The sequence below is a fragment of the Caloenas nicobarica genome, chromosome 1 (genome assembly GCF_036013445.1).
Source record: "Caloenas nicobarica isolate bCalNic1 chromosome 1, bCalNic1.hap1, whole genome shotgun sequence".
Lineage (NCBI taxonomy): Eukaryota > Metazoa > Chordata > Aves > Columbiformes > Columbidae > Caloenas > Caloenas nicobarica.
The window spans coordinates 37,006,829-37,019,377 of NC_088245.1; the positions used below are offsets into that span (position 1 = coordinate 37,006,829).

The window sequence follows — 12,549 nt, forward strand, 5'->3', positions numbered from 1 at the left end:
TGGGAAGCTTTTACTATTCCTGAACTGCAAAACTTCTTGCGTATACTGGACAAAGAGGAGAATGAGCAACTGCAAATCTTAAAGAAGCGTTACGCAGCTTACAGAGACAAACTTGAAGAAGCCCTTGGTGGGGTGTGGAAACCTGGTTAAAAGGGGGCCAAACAACACTCAGGAAAAATGCACGCTACCAAATGTCAGTATAGCATGCCAAACCTAATGTACAAAGAGCAGCAGAGAGTAGTTTTCTTTATTCAGAAGACTGTTTTGTGATGCCAGGGTACCTGAATTTTGCTATAGACTTAGTTCCGTAAGCCAGGTCACTTAGCATCTTGCACCCACAAGTAAGGGATTCTGCATGTTTGTACATCAGTTTGCAACCCTCTGTGTGCCTAGAGAATTTTCCAAGTTATCTTGGTGCAAGCTGTGAAACTGTAATCAATTTTCTAGAATGCTATGAAATAAGACTTTCTATTTTTTTCTTCTTTGCTTTAATGGTAGCTTTACAGGTAAGGATGTGCAAATTAATGAGTTTTAAAAATGAATAAGAACATCTGGATGAGGATTAGTTGGAGCACTATCTTTGAGATGAAATTGATTTGCACTACCTTTCTGTTTTCAAATAGTTACTGTATAATTTGTGGGAGAACTGTTGTAGATGGAAGGCATATGATATCTTGTGGTTTGTTCTGTGAAATTTGTGGAAGGCTTTAAAGTGGTCTTTCTGGAGAAGGTAAAGAGAAAGTTGAAAAGAAGGTAAGAGTTGAGGAAGGAGAACTCTTTAGCAGCTGACAGGAGGACTGGTTTTAAATGGAAATAGTATTTATACAGAGGAAAGTTGAAGTACTAATGCTACAGGATTAAAGTTTTAGGATGTTCAAATATTGTGAATAAGTTTTATGGTTTTTTAACTGCATAAATCCACACTGGAAAAGAAATAAAGATAATAGAAATAATGGGAAAGAATGAGGCAAAAGCTAAATAAGAATGGAAATGGAGCTGCACATAGAAGTCACTACTGGAGAAGCTGGTTTCATAAATGTGTAATGGGGGTTTGAAAACTGCAGCAAAGCTAAAAGGTGGCTGTTTACTTGAATTCTGAAAAGTGGACAATGTCTCAGATAACTCTGTGAGAAATACCCATCTAGCGAGTGTTTAGACATAAGCTATAACTACAGATGTGTTTGGTCTTTTAAGTCAGATCTTCCCTCTGGCTCAGCGATCCATTTTTAGGCTGGATAATTTTGAATTATCATATCTGAAAGACAAAAATAGCTTCCTCTGCTTCTTTGTTAAAGGCTCAGTCAGGCAACGAAAGTTAAATTTCTTATTCATGTTTCCGGCTTAGCAGAAAATTAACATTCATTGCCTGTGTTGGTGACTGAGCTTAGGAACTTTTCCTTTTAGTTTAAGTTCTTAACTGAAAAACTGATTACCAAATTCTGCAGACTGCTGATTTACTTGATTTAAAAGTAGGAAAAATGTAGCAAGAAAACTTTTTACTTTACTGTAAATATAATCGTTGCTCTTTCAGAGTTATTTATCTAAAAACACGTTCAAAAGAAACCAAAGAAGTGGGTGTGCAATAAAAGCATGAAGCAGATTTGAGTAACTGATACTTTAGTCATCATAATGCCAGAGAGGAAATGAGTTATATATTGGGGGAGGGAGGGAGGTGGAGTGGTGCTAATGATTTAAGAGCAGCAGAAGTTGGTGGGGCTTTTTTTTTCCCCCGCCGCTCTTAGCGTTCGTTTTAAATTCCCAAGGAATTGTTAAAACTTTGGTGACATCTAATGGATACCGTGTGAAACTCCAAGATGCTTCTGTTCTTCCCCTTAATTTGATGTAATTGTGCCTTTGTTTCCTTTCCTTAGTAGGACTTTAAAAAAAAAAAAAAAAGTCTTCACAATTTGTTTTGGTAAAAAGAATTTGCAAACTTAATGAGACAATCATAATGTTAAGAGAAATTAAGAGTAGGACTAACTATGAAGTATATATAAGGCATATGTTTGGTTTTTAATTTCACATGTAACATTGTAGTGCATGTGTGAGTTAGTAACATTATCCTCAAGTGAGACACTTTATAATGGTTCAGGGAATGCTTTTATGTTTTGTTACAATTTGTTTTTCTATGAATGCAGCAGCATGTTGGTGGGTATTCTGTTAACATCTACTTAATTTATGTATCTGCCCGTTAACACTGTAATCATTACATAATCGCTATCAATATTGAACCATTTGTTGCTCAGATTTAAACACTGTTTGAATCTAGAAGCGGAGTATAAAAATATGTGAATTTTGTTTTTACTTGAACTAAATTATCAGTCTTTTAAGTGGGCGCATCTGCATTTACTTTAGCCAAAAACCTCAATCAGTGTTGTATGCACTATGAGTCTTGATTTGGGGTGAAGGGGTGGGGGTGGGGGACCAAAATAAACTTCTATTTTAATTTTGTCTTAGTCCATAGTTAATTATTGTTAAGATGTTGTGTGTGGGTTTAATTTTTTTCTTTCTCTCTTTTTTTTTTTTTAAACACACTGGCAATTACAGCAGCTTTAATTTAAAGAGAAATGGTCAGGCCTAGTCAGTTTTTCTTTTCTAAAATTTTAACATCAAATTGAACTGTCAAAGTTTTTGTTGCAAAACTGCGTTCATTTCATTATATGATGGTACCAGAATGATTAAATGATACAGGTGGGAGGGGACGGGGAACACAGGGAAACATTAAATTGTATGTCTTTAAAAAAAAAAAAGTTTAAAACTATTTATAATTTTGACAAGCTTAGCTTTATTTTTGTAGGGAAGTTTTTATTCCCCTTAAAGTTATTACTGAAATGGCAAAAAAGTGATGGTTCCATTATTAAAGTTGAAGTTAGCAATACTTAGTGATGTGATGTGTGTTTATTTGTTCTTCTTTCTGTTACCTGAAACTTTGTGGAATGAAGCTTCCTCGTAGCAATATATCGGGGGCGGGGGATGCAGTTTGGCTTAAGCATAAATTGTTTTCCTGGAACAACAGATATTTTCAGTGTGTGTGTCCCAGTCTATATGTATGTATGGGTCCCAGTACAGATATTTTAATTGTGCTTCCTGATTTTTGGTAGAGAATAATACAGGAAAAAAAAAAAATCTCAAATACAACAAGGACAAGGGGCAATGGGTATAAACTGGAACACAGGAAGTTCCACTTAAATATGGGAAGAAACTTTTTCACAGGAACAGGCTGCCCAGGGGGGTTGTGGAGTCTCCTCCTCTGGAGACATTCAAACCCCGCCTGGACGCCTCCTGTGTAACCTCATCTGGGTGTTCCTGCTCCGGCGGGGGGACTGGACTGGATGATGATCTTTTGAGGTCCCTTCCAATCCCTGACATCCTGTGATTCTGTGAAGGCAAACAAAAACAGTGCTTTGCAATTTACACACATACGTTGAATTTACCTCACGCTTGCCCGGGAGGGGCCGCTCCCGCTTCCCGCCCGGGCGGCGCTGAGGGGCGCGGTTCCCGCTCCTCCCTGAGGAGGGCGGCCGGCCCCCGCCTCGGAGGGACGGCTGGTTAGCCCGCCCGCTGCCGAGCCGTCCTCCGCCATGTAAGCGCTGGGTTCCGTGGGCGGGAGGAGGGCGGTGAGGGCCGGCGGGGCTGCGGGAGGAGCGGTCCCCCCCGGGCGGGAAGCGGGAGAGCCGAGGGCGGCGGGACCGCCATGTTTTACCTCACGGAGGCGGCAGGCGGGGGGAACGGGACGTTCCTGTGTCACGGAGGGGCCTCTGCCGCTGAGGGGTCGCAGTGGATGCTGTCCCACCGTAGCTGGGTGGGAAAGCGCACGAGTGGTTTCTTCCCGTAAAAAAACTTGCAGAAACACGAGGCGAATGCAGGGAGGAGGTGTCCCGGGCTGGGGGCGCTGCCCGAGCTCCCTCCTCAGGAGGCGCTTTTTGTCTCGCACCCTTTAAAGATTCTTAAGTAGTTTTTCTCTGGAAACGTGTATGTTTAATTTTGTGGTTACTTATTTTGTATTTCTTAAAAACTGTTTAATCCTCCCTAGTCGAGCCTGACAAATGGAGCTGCTTTTCTGTTCGCTTGGTGTCTGTTGCCCTTCCCTGGGCACTGCGGCCCCGCAGCGGAGCACGCTGTAGTGGTTTGACCAGTTCCTTGGATACCGATTGCTGTGGGACCTCATGGCTTCATGTGTGCAACAACCACACTGTGACTATGTACGCACTTGGTAAAAACACGTTAATAGCAAATACTCCAACGCTCGTCTCCACGATGGGGATCACCAGGTTATCGCAGTCCGCTTGATGCTCCGTCAGTCTTAATTTTTAGCACCGAAATATCTTAACTTTTTTGGGAGGGGGAAAAAAAAAAAAGGTAAAAAAAATACTCTTCTTACTCTCTTCCAGCCCTCATGTATATGCATAAGTATACAATTGTTTTATTTTCCTCACGGGTTCCCAGCACGGGGGTTTCCAGCTGCAGTCCTTGCAACTTTTGCCAGCATTTACTTTTTACCATCTCCTATTGATCCAGAGCCATTCATGTATGTTCCCCTGTTTAAAATTAAAGTTCAATAGTATACTTGTGTTTGTTGAGAAATATCTGTGCTTTCTAAACTTCTCCTATACTTTTCATCCTGCAGGAGCATGTAAAGCATGCTGCTTAAATTCATACGCAGGAGGAATTGTGTTTCTCATATAAAACTGGACAATAGAAACACTTTTTTTAAACAAGTGAAGTTCAAGCTTAACAATGCTGGCCAGTGCAGTATTCATACGTGTAGAGAGATTGGTAGTAGATATCAGAATAATGATAAGGAATAAAACATTATAGGATGATGGAAATTTTGTGTTTGTGTTGATTTCAGAAAAAAAAGAATCCTAAAAGGTCTGTATCTTTTTCAGGCTGGGCCTGCAAGCTCCACAAAATTGTTAATTTAGTTTGAAGTGATAGTTCTAACAAATTATTTAAAAAAAAAAATAGAATACCTCGTTACTGGTATCTGTGGAATGAAGTCCTATTACTTTTCCTTCAAACAATTTTATAGTCCAATGTTGTCTTGTTTCTTACGTGTTATTTATAACTCATTTGGTGCAGTTTTGAAAAGCCACCTCCTGCCTTAGTTGGACCATTGCAAGTGAATAAAAAGCTTCAGAGTGGAAAAAGAATCTTTACAGGACAACTGAAGGGTTCTGAGTCTTTTACTGTTGATGATGAAGGCAAGTAGATAACTTCCAAATGGGTAAAGTTGTACATTTGCTACACGTTATACATCTGCTCAGTTGAGTTATTGAAAGAGGAGACTTAAGTTTAAATCCAAAGAAGGAAAAATAGGAATGTTTGTTAAATGATTGCACCGAAAATATTAAGATAGCTGTATGTTCTTCCATGTCTTTACATTTGTACACATTTCACTGGAAATATTCTGGAACACTTTGTTGTCTGCTGCTTCCAAGGACACAGGAAATGTCCTACTGCTATATTTAAAAAATGCAGAGCCACAGATGGCAATATATAGAAGTTGCATTAAAATATAATTTTTAAAAGGTATAAAATGGCATATTCTTTAAAAGTAGAATGCAAAAACAGCTGAAGAATTTTTTGTGGGAATTCTTCCAAATGTGAGTCTAAGCTTGGTCTTTTGACATAGTGATAAGCTTGCCTTTGTGTTTGTTTGTTTGTTTTTCTGTTTCAGGTCTCCAAAAGCAGTGCTAATTTCCTGTTTGAGCTCAGTTACTGAGTTGAGCATGCTCTCATTCGAAAAGCTATTATTTAACATGGAGCCAAAGAGAGAGGCAAATGAAGTTGTTTTAAAACTTGCATAGTTATGAAAACGTATTTTTACAGCAGCTTGGAATATGAAATAACTTTTCACTGTAATATAAAACCTCTTACCTATACACGTAACTCGTTGGTTGTCTGGCAGCTGTGAGATGGCACAGCAGTAGGTGCAGGAACCTTGCGGATGTTGGGAAGCAAGAGAGCTGAAGCAGTGACGAGTAGCACATTTTGCATCTTTCCAACAACTCTGCTACACAGAGTGTGAATGAAGTAGGGACTGCAATGAAAGGTCAAGCCAAATAGAGGAGAGACACTGTGATCTTCTGTTTAGCACATGGATTTAGTGCTGTGGCCTCAGGATTTACATCTTCTGGAGGATTTTTTTTCCTTCTTGATGTATAAGTGGATAAAACAGATTTCCTGCAATAGCCAGTACAGAGAAATGGGCAACTCCTAGTCCAGAGCAATTGGAATCAGGCACATCAGAGACCCTCTTTTATTGCTGTTACTAGTTTCATGGTATTTTTCAAGAAAATATTGAATAGCCTAGGACATGTTTGTCTGAAAGATATTGTCTTGTCTTGTGTCCTACAGAGGTGAGAGATAATTATCCGGAACATTCTTGTTTGCCATTGCACAGGCTGAAATTAGAAGCGTTTTCAGTTGTAGCAGCATAGGCCTGGAAGGGACCGGGCCCAACATCTTGCATTGACGCACTCATTCCTAGCAAATGTCTTCAAAAGCTGTTTCCTTCCTGCTTTCCTCAAAAGTGCTATTTTAAATAGTCTTTTTATCACACTTTTTGTTCTCCACCTCTTCCTCTACAACTTCTAGGAAAGGTAGCTTTCGTGACTGGAGTTTTGCGGAGTATATTTTAAATCTGAGGACTAATCCTGCAAAAGCTCTGTGTTTCCAAATTTACTTTCTTTCCTGATGCTGTATAAAGGACTGGTTTGGTTCTGGATTTCTCAAGTGTCTTAATTCTACTCGGGATCTTCCCTGAATTTTTAAGGATGCTTTAGGAGACTGGATTCAGTCAGTTCAAATCATACAGGATAACCGAGATTGTAATAAGTGTTGCCTGCCTTAGGTAAATGCTGTTTTCCATATGAATAAGACAGGATATTATGGGTAACTAGAGCAGTTTTTTTGCCTTCACTTTACTACAAATACCCATGAGACAAGCTTAGTGTAAAACCCACTTGCACTAGCTATATAAATCTAAATATAGCATCATAGCCTAGTACATAGCATGATAGAAAATAGTATTACGAGACTAAGGTTTCTCTCTTTAAATACAGAATCTGGTATGCGATCAGAAATTTCAGCTGTTTCCAACATGCCTTGGGAGGCGTTAAGATGCCAGTACATTTAATGACAGCAAAGTTTAGCCTCTCTTTTTTTCCCACACAGAGTTGTTGTATTGAACAGTGGCTCTGAAGTTCCCCCTTCGGCTAAACAGGTGCTTTCTGTACACCAGTAATTCTAGACAATTCTTTTAATCTAGAGTTGACAGCTGATACTTGGAGAATCTGTCCTATTTGCTCGTAACATTTTTCCATAGATGTGAGTGAGCAGATGCTGGACATCTTTATATCTGTTTATCTGCTCTGGTGTAAGGGCTCATTATACAAACTCAGAATCTGTGTTTTATTTAGTAATATTGGCACGGAAAGGTAGCATAACTGTTATGGAGTATCTTTTAACACCTGTCTCCAAGTGGCAGTGCATGTGTTTAAATGTAAACAAGGCTAGGGTGAAAATGCAGGTCACATGTAAAGAAAATAATGTCCACTTTAGTTCAATCTATGTAAATAAAAGAAATCAGAGGAATGTTTCCAGTTAACAGACTTTACACTAAAAGTGTATTTTGTTGAACAGTAAGTCTAGGATTGGTGATGTACATTCTATTATTTCAGAGCCTGGACTAGTCAAAAGATAGGAGGACACATTTTTTACTCTGCACAGAAGATGTTTGAGTTACAATATAATATCAAAAGATTTGAAGACTTCCTATGAGGTGTTAAATGCTTTAAAAGCAGAAGAGAAAGCAACTGCCAAGCAAGTATCCAACAAAAAAAGTGCTTAGTCTTTCAATGCAAGCTTACACATTTTTGGTATTATTCTGGTGGTTCAAAACGAAAGCAAGGCATCACAGCTAAAAATACCCCAAACCACGTTGTTTGTTTTGTGGTCTTTTGTTTTGTTTTGTTTTTTGGGGTTTTTTTTTTGCTTAGGATTTTAATGGCCTAGGAGAAGGGTTACATTCTTGTTTTGGGTCAGTCATTGTAATGTTTTTCCTTTCATCTATTGAACATTCTGACTAGCTGATAATGTGGCAGAACCCTCAGGACAAAAAGGTAGATCATGTGAGCTCGTTAATGCTTTTGCTGATTTTTTACTGACAGTAGGAGAATATCACGATGAATCTTTAGTCCCATCCTTATAATGGCTTTGTTTGCTGCTAACCCAGAAGGGTCCTAAGATAATTTCAATGTATTATTATATGTTTCTTTAAAATAAACATATGAACAACTAATATTTATTCTAATCTCCCATTTATTATTGCTCTTTCTCCTTTAGAAAAATATAAAAATATTTTTATACTGTATGTTTTCCTGTTTGTTTGATTGCTTTGTGTTTGCACAGAATATAGAAATCAGGAGCAAGAAGGAAGGGCTCACAATAACGAGGAATATCCTTCTTAATATACTAAGTTTTATTTGCCTTGGTCCCTTTTAAAACAATCTTCTACTGTACTTATTTTAAGGTAATGTCTACACTGGTACTGTGGATGGGAAACTGTGGATGATCAGTGGTGACCAGCTGCATTTCATTACTCAAATGGGGCAGAATATTCCTGAATGCGGTGAGTGATGGTTTTGATGTGAAAATGACAACAAACTTGTTCATATAAATGTTATTGAATGAGAAACGGAAGTGCTGTTTTAGCTACTGTTAATGTTTTCTGATTCTTTTATGCAAATCTGTAAGAGAAGCCGACTGCCATCATTTGTTTTTTCCTAATGTAGACAGGATTAAGGTGTAACGGCACACTGCTCTGGCCCTTGAGACTCACTTGGATAGACTTGCCATGGCTTGCCATTTAAATAAAGAATGAGATTTTATAGAAGTCCTTCTGTATAAAGCTTTTTGAGGGTGGTCTAAAGACATGATTTATCCAATTATTTTCCTGCCTCAAGATCAAAATGTATTTTAAAACCAGTTCAAATCTTCCAAAGGAATCAGAGACTCAGAATAGCGTGTCCCAGTACCATTATCAGTAACTGAACCACAAGGTTATTTTTTTTTTTAAATTTTCATACTTGTAAATGAGGAAGACAAACAGTGAAATGTTTACATTTTTACCCTGTTGTTTTTTGAGGAGTTAAGCAGGCCTGAAAACCATTAAAATAGCTGATTGGCTTTAGCCTGGTTTCCTAAACATGTGACAGTTGTGTAGGTGCTTTTCCTAAAGTCTCTGTGCTATGGGCTAATCTCAACTGAATTTGAAAGAATTCTCAAAGATTACTGAATGTTTTTGAGTCTCATGTAAATAATCAGCTATGTGGAAGTTCTAAGACCAAAATGATCGATCCATTCAGAGTGAGACCAGAACTCTGTTGTTATTTTTTTGGCAGCTGTCAGCCAGTCAGCTTGTGTTACTGGCATGTCACAGCTCTAGTGAGCTGTAATATATGTTGTCCCTTGCTTACTGGAGTACTGGGGGACAAGGTATTCCAGAGTAGAGGGCATTACATCACAAAACTGTAGGGTGTCAAGCTTTACTAATTTCAGTGATCTCAGGAAAACGACTCACTATGAATATACTGAACATAGTAGAACAGTTTTTTGTAGTTTTACCTGAGGATTACTTATAGGATTCTCATACGACCTGTGAAACTTGGGCCCCTCAGCTGAAGGGAAGTAGTTAAATCTTTCCTAAAAGCATTTTTCCCCCAGTCTTTTACTTGAGGGACATAAACTAAACAGCAGCTAAATGCATTTTGTGTTACTGATTTAGTAATCCTACCAGTTCTTCAGTCATCTTTAAAGTTTTTGTGAAAACAGACTAGCGCTGAATTTCTTTGAAGGTTGGGAGCAAATTTTTTCCTAAGTAACAAGAACAGCAGTGACTAGATTGACATTACACTGTAAGTTACTTTTAGAGGCAGTTTAAGGAAACTTTCAGAGATCTGGTTTATTGAAGGATGATAGTTTAGTCCTTTTCAGCCTTTGCATTTTGGGGTCTTTGTTTTGTCAACCTCCTGGTGTTATACATCCTCCTGTTTGTATCTCAGGAACTCCAGACTATGAACCAGTGTGTGGCCGGCCCCATGGAGTCCGAATGGATCAGGATGGTAACCTGATTGTGGTGGATTCTTATTCAGACCTGTACAAAGTCAATCCAAGGACAGGAGAGAAAACCCTCCTGCTATCAAGTGAAAAAGGTGATGCTACAGCTCATGGGGAAGTAAATTGATCTTGGGTTTGGTCCTCACACTCTATATATAAATTGGAAGATCAAGGTGCTTTTATCAGTTCAGATCAGTACCAGTGAGCGTGGGGACAGGGACTGATTGAAAGTCCATTTGCTTTGTATTTTTAAGATTTGTTTAAAAAACAGAAGAAAACAAAAGCATTTGTCAGAGGCTTTTAGTGTGGTATATGTTATGTTGAGCTGCAACCTGAATGTATTTCCCTGCAAATGAAAGTAACTTGGAGCTTGGACTTTAGCCTGGGACAAATTAAGGAAAGCATTAGCAATGAGATTTGGCACTGCAGTGTCTGAAATCTTAAGCTTGTGTGGATCTGAATCATTTTGAACACTTGGTGGTTTTGTACTTATTTTAATTAGCAGTCATTTTTATTAACTAGATGTGGATGGACTTCCTTTCAAATTTCTAAATGGATTAGAAATATCAAAGAAAAATTTGATTTATTTTATGGATTCAAGTAGCAAGTGGGAAAGACGACATCACAGATACGAGGTGAGATGAAGTTATTTGTGAGCATTTGTTCAGGCACCTTAAGTGTAAATTTTTGTGCTGGCAGCACTGTGTACCAGGCTGCAGAAGAGACAAGCTTTTTGGCCTCTGCTTGCCTGTTTTAGCCAAGCATGCTGTGAATGCAGAGGGTTCAAGCCCTGAGGCAGAGGATGGGCTGTGCTGTTCTGTAGTTGCTCTTCCAGAAAAAACAAAAAACAAACAAAACACAAAACAACAAAAACAACCCAAACAAACAAAAACCCTCCACAAAACCAACCAACCAACCAACCAACCAACACCAAAAAAAACCCCCACCTCGACCCTCCCAGAATGACTACCCAAAGAAATCATCATGTGATACATGCTGTAAAAATCCAGACAGCAGCATTGGTTTCTCCTTGGTATCTGCCTACAAGCATGCTGTTATACTGCAGTAAATGCAAGGTAGCAAATTGCTGGTGTACTTGAAGGTATCTTTTCTGTGTAGCCATAGCCTTTGAATAAAACTTTTTCTAGAAAAAACTGTTTGTAAAGCTGAAATTCACTGAGGACACAGACATAAAGTTTACACTGAGTCTTGTCTTTACTACCAGAATTTTGGATAAAATTAAGCAAGAAGAAAAATCGCATGAAGGGAAATATATTTAATTTAAGGGGTGGGAATTGAGATCCAAATTATTAAAGGAAAAAAAAAAGAACAGCTGAAATCTCTTATGTGTTGTTTGCTGTTTCTTAAAGCTATCAGATTATTGTTTGATAGTACATCATCTTTGCTATTTAGTATTTCAGACTTGACATGGGTTTGCCAGTACTAATGACAAACATAAAAGTAGTTTCCTCTCCACAGGGTTTATGTTTATCAAATTCAAAGTTGCCCTGCAGATTCTTAGGAGAACAAACTTATTCACATTATTTTATATCAGAAGTAAAACATGAGCTGTTTACTTGCTTTAGCTAAACATTCATTAATACATTCTGGTTTGATTTGAAGAAGTTGTAATTGTTCACAGAAGCCTAACAGGTCTCAATATTTTGCTAAAGCAGGAACAGCAGAATATCATGTTTTGAACTCTGGGCTTTATAACCCCCACATTCCTCTGTTTTCGCAAGAGTGCTGTGATCCATCTGGGAAATGACTGCTGTAAAACATGGACAAAGTCCTTTGCATCTTTAGTGGTGTGAGCTTAGCGTTTTTATAAAGATGCCATTCTGTAAAGTCTGCTTTTATCTAACTTATGTTAATACGCATTCTGAATATTTTCTGTTCTAATTGAAACCAGGTATTTTGATTAGCCTAGTTTTTCATTAGATGTATTGATTAAGGTGATCAAAACAAACCATCTTGGTCGCCTCTTGGCCTATGACCCTGTAAGAAGAAGAGGAAGAACGTTGCTCCGTGGCTTGTACATGGCAAATGGGATTGCACTGTCTCCCAATGAAGATTACATATTAATAGCAGAAACCAGCATATGTAGACTCATACGGTATGTTAAACATCATTCTCCTCCTAGATATAAAATATTACGTTAGTTTATATTACATGTTTTTAATCAATTCGTAGACATGATTGTCATGTTCATATTTTTCTCTTTATCCTTACTTTTCTAAAAATGTAAACTGAAGATGTGCAGTTAATAGGGTTGCTATTGGAAACTTGGTCTAAATTACTTTTTTCTTTTGCAAAAGTCCCAGGTTTGAGTTAATTCTAGGTAGAGATTAACAGTTGCTCTTTGCACTGCCAATTTTTTTTTTTTTGTACCAATTTACTGATATATTGGTCCCTAATTCCCTCAGA

At 38.2% G+C, this 12,549-nt stretch overlaps 2 protein-coding genes across 3 annotated transcripts in view; both read left to right on the forward strand.

Moving 5' to 3' along the window:
- RASSF3 (Ras association domain family member 3) overlaps positions 1 to 2,878 on the forward strand; it is a 93,640-nt gene extending 90,762 nt beyond the window's left edge. For both annotated transcript variants that reach the window (XM_065639388.1, XM_065639396.1), the window contains one exon: positions 1 to 2,878. In XM_065639388.1, coding sequence (XP_065495460.1) covers positions 1 to 150 — 150 coding nt within the window. In that variant the 3' untranslated portion in view covers positions 151 to 2,878.
- Positions 492 to 12,549, forward strand: part of LOC135985162 (adipocyte plasma membrane-associated protein-like) — a 14,813-nt gene continuing 2,755 nt past the window's right edge. The window contains 8 exon segments of the mRNA XM_065628230.1: positions 492 to 506; positions 3,517 to 3,583; positions 4,034 to 4,202; positions 5,083 to 5,204; positions 8,537 to 8,635; positions 10,068 to 10,217; positions 10,645 to 10,757; positions 12,078 to 12,238. Coding sequence (XP_065484302.1) covers positions 492 to 506; positions 3,517 to 3,583; positions 4,034 to 4,202; positions 5,083 to 5,204; positions 8,537 to 8,635; positions 10,068 to 10,217; positions 10,645 to 10,757; positions 12,078 to 12,238 — 896 coding nt within the window.